This window comes from Malaya genurostris, chromosome 1 (assembly GCF_030247185.1).
Source record: "Malaya genurostris strain Urasoe2022 chromosome 1, Malgen_1.1, whole genome shotgun sequence".
NCBI classification, from domain to species: Eukaryota; Metazoa; Arthropoda; class Insecta; order Diptera; family Culicidae; genus Malaya; species Malaya genurostris.
Genome location: NC_080570.1, coordinates 95,068,610 through 95,088,533, shown reverse-complemented (window position 1 = coordinate 95,088,533; position 19,924 = coordinate 95,068,610). Strand labels below are relative to the sequence as shown.

Sequence of the window (19,924 nt, the reverse complement as noted above, 5' to 3'; positions counted from 1 at the left end):
GGTACTGTCCTCAGCCCTTAACGATTCGTTTCAGAGATTTATTGAATAAAAGTGGCTAGTTGTTAAGTGTAAAGATGATTGTTTGAGATGTGTTTCTCGATTTTGTTTAAACTTATTTTTAGAAACAGTTTGGAATCATTTCGACGTTTAAAATTATTTGGATAGTTTCCGTTACCTTTCGTTTTAAATTTAAAATTTTTCTGTGCAGTTAATTTGAAGAATTAATAAAATGCAGAACCAGAGATGCCATTTATTTATTTATCTTTTCGTTTGAGTGTTTGAACAGAATGATTCTACAAGGATAAATTTTTTAAATATTACCATTTAATTCTGTTATAAGTATATCACGTCACGATACAAATTCACTATGTATCTCACGACACTATAAATCTTGTATAATAAACGTCACATCACATATGCGCATTTCGAATACAATTTATATTCTTCTTCAGTGTGATAGTTTTGTTTAGTTATTGAAAGAATGCTGCAATGTTGTTCCTTTTATATGAAAGTAGGTAGATTCCTACAACAGGTATAAATACCTCGAAAAAATTATCTAATTTGTTTAGGGTAGGGAGAGATTAAGTGTTTTCTATGTTTCTCTGTCCCCTGTGTGTAGGTAGTAACTTAAAGAGCCAGGAAGACCTATTTCCTTGGTCTCTGTTTAGTAAAGAAGTGGAATTATGTTTGAAAATTTCTAGACTTTCTGCCGAATCTAATTTCCATGGGTTGGATTTATTTAGGTTTATCCACAGATAACAGATATACAGGCTCGAACAAAATTTTTCAAAATCCTGTGTAAATTTCAAATTTGCTATACGTTGGAAACACTATTGCCACCTACTCGACTGTTCGCCGCGATCTTTCAAAACGTTCCACTACGTTCCGGAACGATAACAAAATCCTCCTGCCTGTTGTAGAAATATTCCAACTACAACAATTTTAACACTTATCACACGGTTTCCCTAAGTGTTGAAGACAATTTTATTTCCATGTCGCATAAATCATACGAGAATTCGATCGGAATAAAACAAAAATAAACTTGTCATTTTAACCAACAGCAAAACAAAAATCTAGCGAGAAGTGAATACTGCACCCAAAGTTGTGTTTCATGTGAAAGCGGCACCCAAATAGTGGTGGCACCTCGTGTCGATCGTGGTGACATCTGCAAGTGTTCGCCATGCTGATTGAGCAAATTTTACACACAGTTCATATGTAAGCCTGTATATCTGTTATCTGTGGTTTATCTGTATTGTATAGATTTTTGCGTTCGCATACTGATTTAAATCATAGTACAGATTTTATACAGATTTTCTAAATTTAATACAGATTTGTAAAGATTCATAAAAAGTAAAAAGTAAAAGGTTAGATTTTTCTCTCTGAGTATCTGTTAGTATTTGATTACAGTACTTCTTTAAAAGCTTAATAAAAAACGGACAAATCACATGTTAAAATGGAAATCTTTTGTTCAAATATTTGATGGTAAACACTGATAAACATTTAAATTAAAATTTTAAACCAATTTGAACTGATTCATTTTATTAGTGAAAACTGATACAGCAGATACATATTTTCTATGAAAGTATCTGGCATCTCTGTGCACAGTCGATGACGCACACACACTTAACAGCGTTATGTTGACATATAGCGGAAAGAAACCAGTGCTACTAGTTTTGCCACAATGATCATTTCATTAGTATTTAACACGCTCTTTCTGGTAATATTTGAAGCCGAAACAGTTTTATTGAAATATAAATATCAACAATATAATTAAACTAAACCATTTTTTTGTAACATTATGAGAAAACTTGATAATTTTGCGACACCAAATGAGATTAAAACAAAGCGCAATCAAGTGAACTTTTATTGCTTGTCGGGTAGTTTTTTTAAGTTTTTAATCGTTAATTAAACGAGTGGCGAGTGAACATTACTAATTATGAAGTCATCAATCATTCAATAGTAGTCTAATTGTGCGAAATAGTGATTATGTTTTGAAACGAATCGATTAGTAGATATTCAGAAACATGACGAACTGTAAATCTTGAGTCGAAAATGTGTCCTAAATTGAAAAATGAGTTGGTTTTAAATAAAAAAACGATCACCGAAGAATTTAAAACCATTTCTTCCAATGAGAAAGTGTGACAATAGCTTGAATAATCACTTTAATACATTCCAGTTTGGTTCAGGTACGTTGTAAGATATTATTCAAGTTCAAAAAAAATAGGAGCTCAGATGAAATAAGGAGCCGTTACCCTACAAAGTATTGTATAGAGATGTTATTCGCTTTTATTCTGAATAACGACGTATTGATTTTTCGATCGAATGTGGTTCGATCGAATCATAGCTACCTTTGATTTTGCTAGCGTTATGGAGAATACAAATGAAATACGAGTGAAAATACGATACGACGTTATTCAGAATAAGGGCGATTATATGTTGTTGCAGTATAATATATGGTTATTTTATAATATGCTGTAGTAAAAAAGAATTGCAGGAGATTAAAAAAAATATAAAGAACTTCTGCTGAACCATCTGAGTTGAATTCACTATGGCTTTTATCATTGTAGTATAGTTTAATATGGCTATATTTAATAATGCTCCAACCATCTATGTTACTGTAATAAATGAGCGAATTTAAAATTTTTTTTTCGCGTCGGCTCAACTGGATTTTTCTAAACCACGTTTAACATTTCGTTCATTCAACGTTGATTTCAACGCTATCGATGAATGTTAATCTAATGGATTGTATTGTATTCTCTATAAGACATGCCGCTTAATCTAATTGAGCTATAGCTGTATTTGAGTGAGTCATGCACTTCTCCTCATATATATTCCACATTTGTGCCACTTTACAGAAATCAAAAACCTCAGTAGTTTATTGTACCGGTTTGTGACAAGCGAAAAATTATCCTTGTGTATGGTGTAGAATTGGGACAAAATATATAATATATATATAACTTTATATAATCTGATTTGGCCTGGACTATTCATAAATTCAACTAGACTATTTATTGGACATGCATCGGACCAACGGTCCAACGTATTATACCAACGTAGAACATCTGTTGGCCGTTTTTTCTTACAGGGTACATACGCAAAAAAACAATGCTCCCTTTATCCATAATCCTGAAGATCCTGAGTCCTGACTGTCTGATATTTTAAGGTAAATTTTTTCCGTGCAATAGATTATTTCGACCGTCCCACGACAAAAGGGCCTAACTGTAAATGACAGCTTCTCTTTGTTTACTTTTTCTTTCATGATTTACCGAACTGATTTTATATATGACGCTTTACTCTTCTCAAAACTTTCAAGGTAAAGTTACAAGCTTTCTATTTTTATAGGAAACTAGATAATTTGCAGTAATGGCTCCGTAATAATCAAAAGAGGAAGTAAACAAAGAGAGGCTTTCATTTGCAGTTAGGCCCTTTTGTCGTGTGACTATCGATTTGAACTCCGCTCGAATTAATTTCGAGCAGTTCATAAATGTCACTTTGACACGAACGAGAGATCCCTCGTTTATCAAAATGTTTATTATCTCATTCATGTCAGTGTTGTTCGTTGCTCATTTACTTTCCGTTTTTCTGTCGATAGTTGCGTTTCAGCGTATTTTTCAAAACTGTAAGAGTGATAAAAGTGAGAAATATTGACCCTGCTGAGTTGAAAGTTTTGAGTTATTGAATTGAAGCGTAGTATTTCATAAAACTTGTGCTCCGACGAACTTAGTCATGAACAATCGCTTATGATGTTATAGTTCTGTTTTGCGAGTTCTGACTGCCGTCGTACCCGATAATTTTTTTTATGAAAATCAATATAGTTGAGAGCAGTTATGGATGTTGTTGGATTGGTCAAACGATCTTTTTCTGACTATGGCACAATTCTGAAGGATTCCTGGTATACCATTATAGCAGAGGAACTAAGAAACAATGTAAGGGTTTGGTCATTTTTATTACGCCATCAGACGATATTGATATCTTCACCTTTTTGGTTAAGATTCTTCTTATTTCGATAGTTTATTGAGTTTAATTGTTATACTGAACTTTCCGTTCAACTAATTTGCATTGCGTTTATTGCGTTACATTGCAGTTTGCCTGGTCACTGAGTTTGCTGCTTCTATCAATTGCCATCGTTTTTGGACTTTATTGTTGGAGGCGAATCTATTTGAAGAGTAAGTAACACTTGAAATCATCAGTAGTATGTTTGTTTCCCTTTATGGGCTACTCTGGCCAAGGGTGAAAAATGTAAATACCAAATATGTGCACATAATGTACAAACACAACATTGAGAAGTTCTCAATATCTACGTTTTTGTGCATTATTGATATCTTTATATTATTTAAACTACTACTTATATAAAAAATGTTTTACTTCACCAGGAAAAAAAACAATAATGTACATTAATTATTTTTGACTTGTTTCCTTGGTTAAGACATTGAATTTGTTGGACAATATCAAGTTTTACTTTAGCACTAGTCATAAAATCACTTAACCCTCCCTACGGTTCAGTTCAATAGACTGTTAATATCTTTTAATTTTAGAGCTACGCGACAAAGCAGCCCAATTGCTATTCCAAAGCCATGATTCATCACAGCTACGCTTTCGGAAACGAGATAAAATGATGTTCTATGGTCGACGAATGCTGCGCAAAATGAAATCCATTTCTGGGCAGGCATACAGTGGTCAAGGTAGAAAGCGTAAGGCTGTGATGCGCTTTGCAAAGCGTTTGCTTCAAATTCGTCGTGATAATGATCCAATACAGCTACAGGTTGTCGAACCACCAGCGGAATATTTGGAAGAGGCGGCCGAAGGAAATGATAAGGTTCCTCCTGACGCACTATACATGCTTCAAAGTATTCGAATTTTCGGACACTTTGAGAAACCTGTGTTTCTAAAAATTTGCAAGCATACTGAAATTATAAATTTAATAGCTGGTGAATCTTTGATTAAAGTAGGTGACCCTGATGATAGTGTATTCATTGTGCAATCAGGTCAGATAAACGTGTTTCTCAATAATCCTGACGGTAGCTCGATTGCACTTAAAGTAGTTCGTAAAGGAGAATCGGTCACGTCTTTGCTCAGCTTTATCGATGTACTAGTTGTAAGTACTGCATAACTGCAGCTTTTGAACAAATATTCAACTATCACTATCATTTCCAGGGAAACACCAGTCAGTATAAAACGGTTACAGCAAGAGCAATAGAAAACTCCCAAGTGATTCGATTACCTATGTTTGCTTTCAAAGAAGTGTTCGATGAAAGTCCAGATTTGCTGATTCGAGTTATTCAGGTTATCATGATCCGTTTACAGAGGGTTACGATTACGGCGCTTCACAATTATTTAGGCCTGAGTACAGAATACATACAGGTTAGTCGGTTCTTCTACTACTAGTTGGATACTTATTTTCATGTTTATTTAGTGCTCATCCCAACGGAAAAAGGTAGCCGTTCCTATGAAAAATAGTCCTGGGCACCGGCGTGTGCCATCCGATGTGCAAGTTCCAACTCATTCGTTAGTCGGTCACGCGGTAAATAATGAAACTAAACCGGACATGCTTGCTGATTTGGCTGATCACATCGCCAGTCGACGAACGTCTGCACTCCCCAGTGAACCAATGGAGGACACTGTGATGAAGTCTATTGCGATTGAGGGCTTTCTCAAAGAATTAGGTTTAAAAGATATAGATAAACCCTTCATCGAAGACAATATTGTCTTGAAAGAGATTGCACCAGGTACAACTCTAACTCATCAGGGTCGAAGCGATGTAAGTAGAGACATGTGATTCAAAAACCAAATTTTGCCGACATCGTTATTTACAGGATGTTTTACTTATTTTTGTAATAAGTGGAGGTTTGACCATCGCACAGTATCCGCAACTGAACATTGGTTGTAATAAAAAATTGGATAAATCCGATAATCATACAGTTGCCATTCATCCTGGTGATGTAGTTGGGGGGTTGGCTGTATTGACAGGCGAAAGCAGTTTGTATACCATCAAAGCTAAGCACTATTCCCGTGTGGGTTTGCTTAGCAAAGAAGTAATTTATAAGTAAGCTGTAGAGATGAGACTTTTCAATTTCGCTAAGAAATAAATCATTTTCGCTTTTTTAGCATAATGCGTGAGCGTCCTGGAGTAGTTTTGGACATTGCAGATAGTGTAGTGAAACGATTATCACCATTAGTGCGGCAATGTGATTTTGCATTGGATTGGAATTTCCTCGAATCGGGAAGAGCAGTCTATCGTCAGGATGAAAATAGTGATTGTACATATATAGTGTTGAATGGTCGACTACGTTCAGTTATTACACACTCAAATGGGAAGAAAGAAATAGTGGGAGAATATGGCAAGGGTGACTTAATCGGTATAGTCGAGATGATCACGGAAACTCCCCGTACTACCACTGTAATGGCAGTTCGTGATTCCGAACTTGCAAAGTTGCCAGAAGGACTGTTCAATGCAATTAAGTTTAAGTATCCAATAGTTGTAACACAGTTAATCAGTTTGCTTAGCCATCGAATTCTAGGATCAATGCAATCTCCTCCAATCAACGGAAATTCTCTAACCACGGTACCATTCGATACGAATCAACAAATTCAGCACCGTTATTCAACGGTGGCTATCGTAGGAATCAGTGAGGATGTTCCTTTGACAGCATTCACGTATGAGTTATATCATTCATTGTGCGCTATTGGATCGACCTTGCGACTAACGTCGGAAGTTATCCGAAAAACATTAGGGCCTCAGATAATGGAACAATCAAATGAATACCGACTAACCAGTTGGTTGGGTCAACAAGAAGATCGTCATAACATTGCACTGTATCAGTGTGATTCTACATTTGGTCCGTGGACGCAACGTTGCTTGCGACAGGCAGACGTTATAGTCATTGTCGGTTTGGGCGATCGTCCCCCAACCATCGGAAAGTTGGAAAAAGAAATTGATAGATTAGCGATTCGAACTGCTAAAGAGTTAGTACTTCTGCATCATGAGGGAGCTGCTCGACCTAGCAATACTACCAGTTGGCTCAATATGCGCGCCTGGGTATCGCGACATCACCATATTCAGTGTCCGAAGCGTATGTTCACCAGGAGAAGTCAATATCGAATTGTAAGTATAAACTTTTTATACCGATTTCATACAAAAAATGCATATGAAAAATCTTAACATAAAAAACAAGATCAATTAAAAACCAAGTACCATGTCATGCGGTATGAATAATTCACTTATTTGTCAAACTTATGTAGGCTATATAGAAAATAATTTGCAACGTTATTTTATATACTAATAATAATTTTTACGATTTGGTTGGATTTTATAGCTTTCATATAATTGCTGTTATGAAGGCCAAAATGGGTTTTGAGGACCCGGCGCCTTCCAGCAAGAACATCCGGCCATGTAATAAAGAATTTCGCTGTACCAGCTTAAACCCGCCTGATGGTTTGTTTGTTAGAAGGGTGCGTCTTACTCATTTCAGACCTTCTGGGAGAATCCAGTCATTCACTTGTAAGATACCCTGATGCACTCCCTGCCCCTCCCCGTTGTCGATATACTTGAGCATAATACAATACAATATAATATAATATAATATAATATAATATAATATAAAATAATATAAAAAATATAATATAATAAAAAAACATAAATAAATATATCACATTCAAGCTAGTACAAACTTTTTTAAAAAGCTGTGTAAAGCATACAAGTGAAAATCCATTGAAAATCACCGTTGCACACGACTTTGCACGTATGAATGTATGTTGGATATCTGTTCTCTGTGATATAACATAATAAAAAATAATATAATATAATATAAGATGATATAACACAGCATAATATAATATAATAATATAACACAATACTTATACTTATAATACAACAAGCTGAATGACCCGGCGTTGCTCGGAAATGTTTCGGGAAGAAAAGGCCGAACAAAATTCCCGAAGTTGTCCTACTTAGTGTAATACTCTGAGCAGTTTTATGTTGCTATTCAATCAATTTTACTTTACACTTCCCATGTTTGGGGCACTTGCTGCACTCCCTCTTCCTTAAAATAATCTTTTAATCTATATTGACATAAAAGTAGTATCTGTATTTCTCAAGATGCATCATTTCTCGTAGAATAAATTTTATATTGAACTCCCCTTTTATTAGTGAACTTACTACAGCTCTCCTCCATGATAACCTTTATGACCACCTCTTAGTAGTGTACGAAGTATTTGTGCTCTTCAAAAAGTATCGATTAATTCATTAAAATTAACAATAGAAGTACTAATTAATTCAAATTTACGATAGCAATACTATTTAGCACAATCTTGACATTCTTGTCCCTCTCTTATTTTATAAAAAAATCAAGATGAAAATTGGTTTTCAAGATCCTCTTCTCCTAGTCTGAATCCGCCCCTTTATCTTGTTTGACGACGAATAAGAAAATGTTACAATAAACCTTTGTCATGAATATCTCAGCTTGTCGTGACCACCTCTGAAAAGTATAAAGTACCTGTGCCAAGTTTGGCGATTATTTACTGAGTTTTTGTGGAACTATGCCCCCCCCCCCTACTCTCCCCACCTTAAAATATCCAACCTAGTTAGGTGTGGTGAGTTTGAGTTGGTTTGGAGTTACGTTCGATTATATTAACAGTTTGAACTTTGCTCCTCCCTTGGATGAGACCCTTACTTTATCCACCCGCTCCCACTCTCTTCTTAAAAATGCTCTTAGGATCATCTGAAGCGCAAATAATATCTGTACTCAGCAAGAAGTATCGTTTTATGGAAAATTCTATAAACTTCACATTAAATTTCCTTTTTTAGAGGCACTCGTTATATCCACCCCTCACAAATATCCTTAAAACCATATTTAAGTTTTTCAAAATGTATGTATGGTTTTAAAAACAGAGATAACAGAACCGATATTCTTAGGTTCAAATCAAATGTCTTATAGTCTCATACAAAACAGAATTTTGTTCGGATTCGACTTTTGGCTCCGGAATTACACGTTATAACACGAAATGCGATAATGCGAAAAACAAAAAATTCTCCTAAATTTGGTTCAAAACAGTTTCAGGTTATGTTAGTTGCTAGCCAAACAAGATTATTTCAGTTATACCGGTTCCCAGTTTCCGGATCCGGAGGTACCGGAAACAATGTTCGAAAACTCAATAATGGAATTTTCTTTTTCTCAGAAACAGTTGAGTTGATTTTCACAAACTTAGATATAAATAACAGAGTCAACGTCTATAAAAATAGACTACTTTTGACTTTGCTCGGATCTCACTTCCGGCTCCGGAACAAAAGAGCGAGATGTGTTTAAAATTTCCTATTAAATTGGATAAAACTTAAATATTGGAAAAGTTTTACTAGTGTATATGCACACAAACTTTTTTGTTTTTTTAATCAATATTCAAAGAAAAGTTTTTTGAAGAATCCCTTTATAATATTAATGAATAGCATCATAACACCACCATAATACCATTGATATAGTTAAGGCTGTGAACTATTTCGCGAATGATTTCGGTACTTTCCTTAACTTAACGATAGTTTCTTTCGATAAAGTATGCTGCAGAATATAATAATAAAAGGGGAAAAGTGATTTGCATACAAGTTTTATAGACCGTTGAAGCCGAAAATATCTATCTTATAAGTTTGTTTTTTTTTGTGTTTTTACAGAACGATTTGTACAGCAAGGTGCTGATGTCGGAGCCGAATATTCACTCAGACTTTTCGAGGTTAGCTCGATGGTTAACCGGAAATTCGGTAGGATTGGTACTGGGAGGTGGTGGAGCACGCGGGGCTGCTCATGTTGGTATGCTTAAAGCTATCCAAGAAGCTGGTATTCCAGTTGACATGGTTGGAGGTGTTAGCATTGGAGCGTTCATGGGTGCTCTATGGTGTTCGGAGAAGAACATCACCACCGTTACGCAGAAAGCTCGTGAATGGTGTAAGGTAAGATACAAAAAATGTGAAATACTTCTTTTCAGTACCCCACTTACTAATGCAACGCTTTCGCAACAGAAAATGACGCAATGGGGTCGTCAATTGATGGATCTGACTTATCCAATCACGTCCATGTTCTCTGGAAGAGATTTTAATCAAACTATCCATGGAACCTTCGGTGATGTATGCATCGAGGATCTATGGATTCCGTACTTCACGCTTACCACCGACATTTCTGCTAGCTGTGCGCGTACACACACCCATGGTAATATTCATCGTCTCTATTTTAATTTTTTTTGGTATTTCCACTAGTTGTTCGTATCCTAAAAATACGTTCTGAGAGTTATACAATTCCGAAAAGAAATCAGTAATTGCTCAGTTGTCTTTTTCAAATAATCTCTTTATCTAAAATTTTGTGGCATTAGCTGATCATAAATATCGCATTTACTTATGTTTACCCCCCTGTCACTCTGGATGAGAATGACCTTTCCTCTAAAATATGTTAATTTCATATTACACGAAACACAATCCAAAATCTGCCACCTGAAACTTCTGTTGACAAACGAAGGCTCCCTTTGGCGCTATGTTCGATCGTCTATGTCACTTAGTGGATATATGCCACCGTTGTGTGATCCGAAAGATGGACATTTGCTGCTGGATGGCGGTTATGTCAATAACTTACCAGGTAAATATTCCTTAACGTTATGCTAACACTTATTTCTGATTACTTTCATGCCATTTTATACACATTTATGTTCACTTGAACTCTGCTGATTTCATTCCGTTCTAGTATACTTCATTTGCGACAATAAAAAGTATGTGCCGTACTAAATGCTTTTATATAATCAATATAATCCGTTTATACAGTATTATTTAAATTAAAATTCAGTCAGTTGAAAAAACAAGTACCCTCTAACAGTATATTACCATCTCGAAAAATTAACCCTTTCAGCGATGGAGTGCTGACGGTTCGATTCACTTTCCAAATTTGGCTACAGCACAGCATTTTCTGCATTACTGTAAACCTCTTCGAGGTTCTTAAAAATCATGAAAGTTTTCCGACATTTTTCAATCTATGCAGTCAAAAGTTGAAAATAACTGCAGTGGGTGTTGGACCATCTTGCATACTTTGCACATTTCACAGAAACATTCTGGAAACGCGTTATTTATTTATTTATTTATTTATTTATTTTAGTTACATAAACATGATCATGTATTGTTAATCATACGGCACATGTAGAATCACATATTTATTCATCATTATCAAGATTAAGTAAAATATAATATAAGTAATATAACAAACTTAGATAATGTTACATGATAGTTACTGTACAACACGCTTTACTTTTATAATATTATTGTTGCGTGGTACATATTGAATAACTATACAAACATGATTGAATCAATATTCATTGTTTATTATTAGCTTGATACTTTGAGGCCAAATAAATATAATGAAAAGTTTTAAATTATTCCATCGAATATAGTACAACAATCTTTTTCAACATTTAGGGGTTTTTTGTTTTGTGCAAAAAAAGCACATATTTTGTTTCAACTTTCTTTGCGTTTCGCCTTCGGCTCGTCAGTGCTTAAAGCAGTTCAAGTAGAACTGCCATCTCCGCCTAGCAGTCCAACTTGAACCGCTAAGCTTTAAGAACTGACGAGCCGAAGGCGAAAGTTGAATCTTTTTCAATTATCAAGAATACAAATGTTAAACTATTGGTTTATTAGTGTCAACACGATTAACTAAACTAGTAGGGTAACGGTACCCCCATTCATCTCAGCTCCAATAGTCATCTCATATACGAAAACCATAAGTTAAAGTGAGATCTGTTGTCTCTGTTCAATAGATTGACTTCGTCTCCCATCTCTCGAAGCAAGTGCAAAATAAAGATCGGAAAATTTAAGCTACCATTAAAGGCAGCTTCTGCTCCTTAGAAAAAAATCGTTCTACACCCAGCAGGCTCCAACGTGACAAATTTATGATTTTTTAATGAGTTGAATGACTGAAATCTCTTATCTCGGCCCTTATTATTCTTATAACATCCCAGATAACATCCATGCAATTCACCAAAAAATTATTGCATGTAAGAATAAGTGTTTAGGTATCAATTTTCCCCACGGCACCTTTTTGGTTATGACAGCAAATACATGCAATATCCGTACAAAGAGAATTTTATCATATTCGTATTTGCATCAAAATGTCGTCTACAATTCGCAACGAAAAAAATGCCCGGCACCAATGTCAGAATACACTTAGGATTATTACATCTCAATTTACATGGGAACGTTTCACAACTTTTATCAATCGTTTATGGTACCAAAAGCCACCTACAATGGAAATTTCACGTCGGTAACCGTTGTCGATCCAGAGATAATGCAGATTATTGATTTTAACAATTTATTATCTTGCCCGAGGCTCCCCTACTGGCGTCATAGAACCCTTTTGAAACTTATTTAGACTCTCGCTCACTGAAGGAATTGTTTACCACTTTGGAAGTCCTTTCTCGCATATTAGAGCAGGTTGCCGGATAAGTGGTCATTATCAGCGGCTTTGCTGTTCTTCAGCTTACCGATATATTCGCTCATCTCAGATGAATTAAGTGTTTGGTCGTCGGGTTAACATGTTCTTAGGTTGACTCCTGTATAGCTCTATGTATCTAATGTTTCACCATTCAGATGCTCTTACCTGTACATAAAAGGTTACCACTGATCTCTTAGCACACGTCAGCCTGTTTTGTGTGGCCTCTATGTGACCGTCGGCACCGTCTGAAGAAAACGTCCGAGAGTAGTTGTCAAGTATAGTGCAAACCCAAGAGCCTCCACCGTCCCCAGAAAGAACACCCATATTGTTGTCAATTCGTCCTAAATCAGTTACAACTGACTGAGATTGCTCGGAGTCCTTTGGTTTTTTGATAAATCAACAAATTCACGGAATAATATACCATCAGGCCAACTGGAAGCATCAAGAGCGAGATCTCTCATCGATGGGTCAAGTCCAATTTTGAAGGAGATGAACGTAAGGTTGGTCACATTCATGTCCTTTGGCACTAAACGAAGCTGTCGGTCCAAGTCGGGTTCTATCGGTTCCGCACTTGTCTCCAACATTCCTTGTTCGCTCTCTACAGTTGCAGCTGAATTTTTCTCCACGACTAACTGCTGGTATTCACCGTGAAACCTGTCACTTCTTCGACGCGCTGAATACTTACCTAATACGATCGCCTGCAGTGCTACTCATGGGGGATCTTCAAAAGTCACCAGGCCTTTGCATTCGTTCTGAGGACGTAGTCGATTTGGTATTCCGTTTATTGGTCGGGCGATTTACTGGTGTCATTCTGGATGTTTCTATGGGAAAAGAAGGTGAGTCAGCAAAGTTCACGCATCATTGGCCGTTGTCGTTTGAGATGATATACAAGCTCTCCAATACGATCACTGCCTTGTGTGTGTCTCCCGGCGTCGAAAATTATCGTAAGCCCGTTTTAGCTGTTCACATAATGCTTCCTTCTCGTCTCGTGCAGAAAGTGTACGCTAAAGCTGTATTTAAGAAACGGCATTAAATTCACGCATCATGTCACTGATTGGTTCCCATCCACTCACGCACTAGCGAAACTTCTGTTACACTATAAGACCAATTCCTAATACATCGGCGACATTAGATATTATATTAAATAGTGACTTGATAGCGATAACTCGCCATTTGACGACCATGTTGTATATTAAAAATCATGGCTCAAACTTTCAATTTATGCAATCTTTGTTCTAATTTATTTCAACCTACAAAATACTTGCGTGTGCGTGTGGAATAATTTTAAAGACTTGTATGTGATAGAATCTAGTATGTATAGAGTTCTTTGTTTGTGATGAACTTCAAAGAATCAACAGAAAGTAATGATTACAGAAACTATAATGAAATTAACTATAACAACAAACCGAAAACGTGATTATAACTACTTTACGTTCTAATATTTTACGAAATATGTGCAGAAAAGGTTACATTTTTAACATAAACAGTATATTAAACGCTTCTAAGTTAGAATAAGCATATAACATAAGGAGAACGGAAGACACGACTCACGTTGTCTTTCATTTATCTAGAACCGATCATTTCATATAGTTTGGTATCAGATGTTTCCCGCTTAATAGTTTTCAAACTTCGATCGCACTCTTTTTTAAGTTTGACATGTGCTTAACTATCGGACGATGGATTAGTTTAGGGGATTGCTCCTATTGTCACATTAGTAGACACCCGACTATCAAGACCTAAAAAGTTCATAACAAAAACTTGTTTTCGTAGCAAGTGCTGATACAAGTCTAGTCTCTTTAGTAGTTAAAATATCAAAATTTTCTAAAAAGTATCAAAAAGAGAAACAATTCGGATACGATGTGTTGATCGGGCAGAGAGCATTAATTTGTCCTGTCAGTTCTGTCCGATTTCCAAAAATAAATTGAATCTACCTCGTAGATGCATGTAAATAAGTTGTAATTACTGTTGAGTTGTAAGACTATAGTAAATATATTTGTATTTGTTATTTCAATAAATCTGATTCCATCAGAAAAAAACACTAGTTTGACATTCGATTTCTTTACAATTCAAACAAGTTTTCTATCCATTCTATACGAACCGTTTCTTTAAATAGCCGAACACTAGAACAACAACAACTATCAATACCAACAAAATTATTTGTTAACTTCTGTATTTCCTCAATTTGTAAGTTTTTTTGCAGTAAAGGTACTGCGTTATTTCTATTTTGTTTAGGTAATCATTGAAGCTAAAATAGAAAAATGAGAGTAAAGTTTGTAAAAGACTACTACCAATCGGAAACATTAACGCTCAGAACTATTTTGTGGGTTATTCTCTTTGATTTCATTTTATTTTGTGTTTGTTTCCGTTAATCGAACTGTCAAATGGATGAAAATTGGAAAACAAAAACATTATCTTCGACAGTTGTTCGAAATTGGCCTGCAAATAAAATTGAACATCTGTGTGACTTGGCAAAAAGCACAGTGAGGATCAAAGCTATGAAAAATGGTGTATGTGTTTTCATATTTCGATGAATATTTCATGTATTGAAGTCTTCGGGATGAGAATTTTGTTAGGTGAATATTACTGTAGAACATAATGCCACATCGTTCTATTTTTACAGTTTTGTCTGCAGGAAAAATAAATTTTAATAAAATTTCATCGACATCATATCGATTACATCAGACAATCATATTAAATAGTAGCTGTTGCACAGTTTTCTGAAAAACAAATATACATATTTCGTTCTTCACTTATCTGTCGTTTCAAGTATAACTGTCCCATATAAATAGGAACTCCCATAGCATATGAGACAATTATGCGTAGAACGGCAGTTATGTCGTTGGAAATAATTTTTGAAATAAAAATTAGATGAGTTAGATTTAGTTGCAAATTATAAAAAAATGATGATCTTTCTGAACACAAAACAAGGCAACAAACGTAAGGAGTCGTTCTAGATCAGGCCTTGAATATACGGCAATCAATATTATCACAGAATGATTGGAAACACATATACCGTTTTTTCTAGTTTCTAGTTCTTCGTGCGACACATGCGGAAATCTTGAACCATTTTATCTCTGTGTTATATGATTATTGCTAAACATGTTATTTGAATCAACACCAATTAGGGACACTATGGCGTTTTGTACGTGCTAGTATGTCTGTAGCAGGAATATTCCCTCCTATCTGTGATAATAGAGATGGTCATCTACTGTTAGATGGTTGTTACACAAATAACGTACCAGGTAAATGTGCATATTCTTTATAATATTTTGTTTTTTTTTGTATATTATGTTATAGGAAAGCAAGCACTCGCTAGAAATTTGTCAATATTTTTTTCATGATTTCTATTAGTTTACTACTTCTTTTTGTTTTTACACTTTTAAAAATGAATTGATTAGCTTACTACAAAACAAAGCTCAAATTTAGATTTTCTGACTAGTATTTTGCAGATCAGTTCAATACGTTTATTATTTTTCTTCGCCAATGAATTTTTCATTTATGTTTCGTAAGTTTTGAATAACAATAGATTGTCTACATCTCACAATATGCGTCTCACCTCGATGATCCTAACCTTATTTCATTCTCATCAAGGGTTTGTATTATAATACGTTTGGCCCACCGTACATTGATCCAGTATAGAGACTGCATGCATAATTTGCGTTAATATTTTCGATTTTCGACAGACTTTACAGTTATTTTGTCTCTAAAGAAACAATTTCATTTTGCACTCGAAGTTTAAAATAAATCTTGTCATTTCACTTCATAAATAGGTGTACATATGCTTGCAAATGTACGCCGAAATTCGACGTTACGAATACGTCAAGAAGTTACAAAAACTTTCTATCGTAAAAATATTCATTAGTTTCACTGAAGATAGTATAACGATTTTGAGTGTCACGGACTGGAGGTGTCGATCAACGGTGTCAAGAAATTAGGGGAGAAGGGGTTAAAACACACTCACATATAAAATCATCAACATGTACTTAATATTATTATAGGTTTCTTCAGAAATTCTGTGTTCGAATTTTATATAAAAGCAGGAATAAAACTATACACTAAAAGTGTAGATATTAAAGTAAAGATATATAAAGCTTCGAATTGATTCTTATCAAATGATATGATTTATTTAAGATACTGTATTTTAAATGATTCTTCAAAGTGAGACTTTCACCATACAATTCTGATTCAAATATTTTATTTTAAGTCATTTTCATTTTGTCGCTTTGTTATATCAAAGATCATACACAAACGACACAAAGATTTGATATCGGCACTTAAAAGCTGGCATAATTACAGAAAAAATATTTCTGAAATCTTCCATTACGTTACGTTAGCTCAAAGAATGAGATGAAAACAAGTGCAATCGCATCAAACTATAACAGTCACTATAACAGAAGTATTGCACATTTTTCTCTTTATTTTTACATAAATATTGCTTCTTAAGATCGAAACGAATATACATCGATCGATTACAACGACTTCCGTTGATTGTAGGCCGAGTAATAAGAAAAATAATGAGCTGATTCGACTAAAGAGATAACTATTGCTACAGTTTCCCTATATACAATTTAAGCAATTTCAAATCTTTTTGTAAGTTGGGAGATTAAAATTTAACATTGAGCTGCAAATGATAGTTACTGTAACAAGTTGATTAGTAGTTAAATGCTATAGACAAAATCCAATCTGCTCCGATAGCATCAAATTCATGGAATTGATCTCTAATGCGTTTGAGTTTTGAAAATAGATTGATAATCGATAACCTTGATAAATACCGATTTCAGGCAAATTCTAAAAATGAATAAAAAAAATATCAAGCATTAATCGCAAAGCAATTTTCACAACAGCGGACGTTATGCGTGCCCAAGGTGCTGCCCATATAATTGCGATAGACGTAGGATCGCAGGACGATACCGATCTTACGGATTACGGTGATGATCTTTCCGGTTGGTGGTTACTATACAAACGCTGGAACCCTTTCACATCGCCCGTCAAAGTGCCGAATCTTCCCGATATTCAATCTAGACTGGCATACGTTTCTTGTGTGAGGCAACTTGAGGTACAAGTAAATCATTGTTTCATAGCACTTTTATTACAACTTAGTATATTTTCACAGGAGGTTAAAAAAAGTGATTATTGCGAATATATTCGCCCACCTATAGATAAATACAAAACATTAGCGTTTGGAAGCTTTGATGAAATAAAAAACGTAGGTTTCGAGCACGGAAAATCTTTCTTTGAGGACATGGCGAAATGCGGTCGATTATCTCGCTTCAACCAATGGAGCGTAAAAGATGTGCCTCATAAAGTGATGCACTCTTTTAATGAGTAATTATATGCCAATATCTGAACGAAATTTTTTATCGAATGCTCTTTAATTATAGATACACATTCATTGACTTGGCTCAAATTGTATGCAAGGTACCGGAGACATACCCTGAACGTGGTTATTCATCCAGTGAAGATGATTACTATGATGGATATGCATCGGAACCATCAAACATTCCGATGAACAAAAGTGCATCCTTACGCATAATGAGAACAGCCGGTTCGTTATCACTGTCCGAGAACGAAATGGATTCAGATGAATTAGAGATTCCAGTTGCATTCAAGAAACTGCAAGGAACGCCTACGCCAGAGAGAAATGCCAGTGTCCCACTCACACCAGAGAAGACTATTCATAGTGATTGATTAATCTCAATATCGAATATTTTTAATTTCTAAGCACATAGAAAACCTAAACGAAAGACAAATTTGGCGAATCAGAAAGAACGGATCCTCTTATTTTTATACCTAAGAATTACTGCAGATTGCGACCCAGGAGGTCTAAACCAAAGCCTTTCGGGGGTAGATTTTTTCATTGTAAATATATAAAAGATTTTTCCAATATTTTTGTTTTTTTTTTAACTCAAAATTAATTTTATCTCCTTTTTGGGTGACGCAGAACATTTACATCCAAAAACACAATTACCAAACACATGTCTAAAAAACTGGTCTCCCGTGTTAGTACAAGACACTTTCGCATTCGATTTTCTCTAAACAAATATTTCTGCTGTGAAACATATCATACAAGAAACTTGTTGCACATCATACAGTCAAAGTGCGCTTTTCAAATGCTCACAATGCAAGTATCTGTAGCAAGTGTTCTCTGGTATGCGTGAACTTAATTCAAAGGATTTTTTGTTTGTTCAAAAGATGACGTTCATGTGAAGGTTTTAGGCTATATTATACAAGGAAAATCTATCGGTAAAATGGATAAAATATAGAAAAAATTTTTGTATTGAACCGGAAATTTTCCACTCAATGCGATGATTGTTTGGTGCGTATCGAGTTGTGCAAGGTTTACCCACCAAAGAGCAAAATATGAACACTAGATTTTTAATAAAAGACGTTTGGCGTGCAACGAGCTGTTTTGTGTGCAAATTTTACTGAGCCTCTTTCATCACTCCGAATACCAAGGGTGTAAAAAAGTGGGAACGCTAATTTTGACTGACTATATCTTACCCATTTTTGGACGGATTTCAAAACTTTTTATACCATCAACAAAATAAATTCATTCTGAATAAAATCCATTTGAAATGATGGAAAACCGAATATTCGGTTCAAAGTTATTATAAAAAGTTCCAACTAAAGTCTATTGAAAAAAAGTGGGAACGCTTACTTTGGCTGGCCATATCTCAGCTGTTAAAAGTCCGATTTTGAAAATTTATTTATCATTAGACATATACGTCTATCACAACATAAATATAACAGAAAATTTTTCAATTACACTTTGTTAATGAATATTATGATCAAAAACGTAACCAAAAGTCCAAGCATAAATTATCGAAAACATCGTATTCTCGACATATCTTTAAATTCAAAGCGACGACATATGCATTTTAATATACCAATAGATTGCATTTGATATCAGCTATATGTTTTAGAAGAAATCAATTTCAACTTCACTGAAAATGTCTCAAAAAATTCGATATTTTCACAGAAATTTTAGAATATTAGAAGTATTCGAAGAATGCTAAATACAGCTAAGCATTTTTGTACGCCAATCGATTGAATTTGATACTAGCTATAACATAGTTTCAAATTTAAATCCAACAATTAGATATTCCACAGAAATTTTAAAATTGAAATAAAATTAAACCTATTTGACACTTAGCATGACATTCATATCGAATTTTTAGGCGTTGTTGACCAATCGATTGAATATAGCTTCAAAGAAAATTTTTAACAGGAAATTACAATTACAATTTGCTAATAATCTCAAGAAATTATGCATTTTTACAGAAATTTTTGAATCTTAGAGTTTTTTGTGACTTAGTTAAGCAGACATTCAAGAATGTTCGTGTACCAACCGACTAATATTGTATGATATGTTTCACAGCAGAAATATTTGTTTAGAGAAAATCGGATGCGGATTTTATTCCGATTGAATTTATCTTTCCAATGGTAAAAAAAGTTTTGAAATTTGTCCAAAAATG

At 34.7% G+C, this 19,924-nt stretch overlaps 1 protein-coding gene across 2 annotated transcripts; it reads left to right on the top strand.

Moving 5' to 3' along the window:
* Positions 1-3,540: 3,540 nt before the first annotated feature.
* Positions 3,541-18,335, top strand: LOC131425132 (neuropathy target esterase sws). Of its 2 annotated transcripts, none has more exons than XM_058586743.1 (13): positions 3,541-3,926; positions 4,085-4,166; positions 4,536-5,095; positions 5,155-5,361; positions 5,414-5,758; positions 5,814-6,043; positions 6,106-7,102; positions 9,659-9,934; positions 10,004-10,190; positions 15,575-15,691; positions 17,294-17,505; positions 17,563-17,774; positions 17,831-18,335. In XM_058586743.1, the coding sequence occupies exons 1-13, from the start codon at positions 3,828-3,830 to the stop codon at positions 18,135-18,137; spliced, it is 3,831 nt and encodes a 1,276-aa protein (XP_058442726.1). In that variant the 5' UTR covers positions 3,541-3,827; the 3' UTR covers positions 18,138-18,335. The 2 variants fall into 2 exon arrangements, with proteins under 2 accessions (XP_058442726.1, XP_058442725.1); XM_058586742.1 differs by lacking the exon at positions 15,575-15,691 and adding an exon at positions 10,494-10,610.
* The last annotated feature ends 1,589 nt before the right edge of the window (positions 18,336-19,924 follow it).

What these genes read in the sequence shown, in the direction of transcription:
- LOC131425132 (XM_058586743.1), top strand. Translation starts at nt 3,828, where the DNA reads ATGGATGTTGTTGGATTGGTCAAACGATCTTTTTCTGACTATGGCACA. An exon ending in CAGAGGAACTAAGAAACAAT is followed by an intron (nt 3,927 to 4,084) that starts GTAAGGGTTTGG and finishes GTTACATTGCAG; the next exon opens with TTTGCCTGGTCACTGAGTTT. An exon ending in AAGCTCGTGAATGGTGTAAG is followed by an intron (nt 9,935 to 10,003) that starts GTAAGATACAAA and finishes CTTTCGCAACAG; the next exon opens with AAAATGACGCAATGGGGTCG.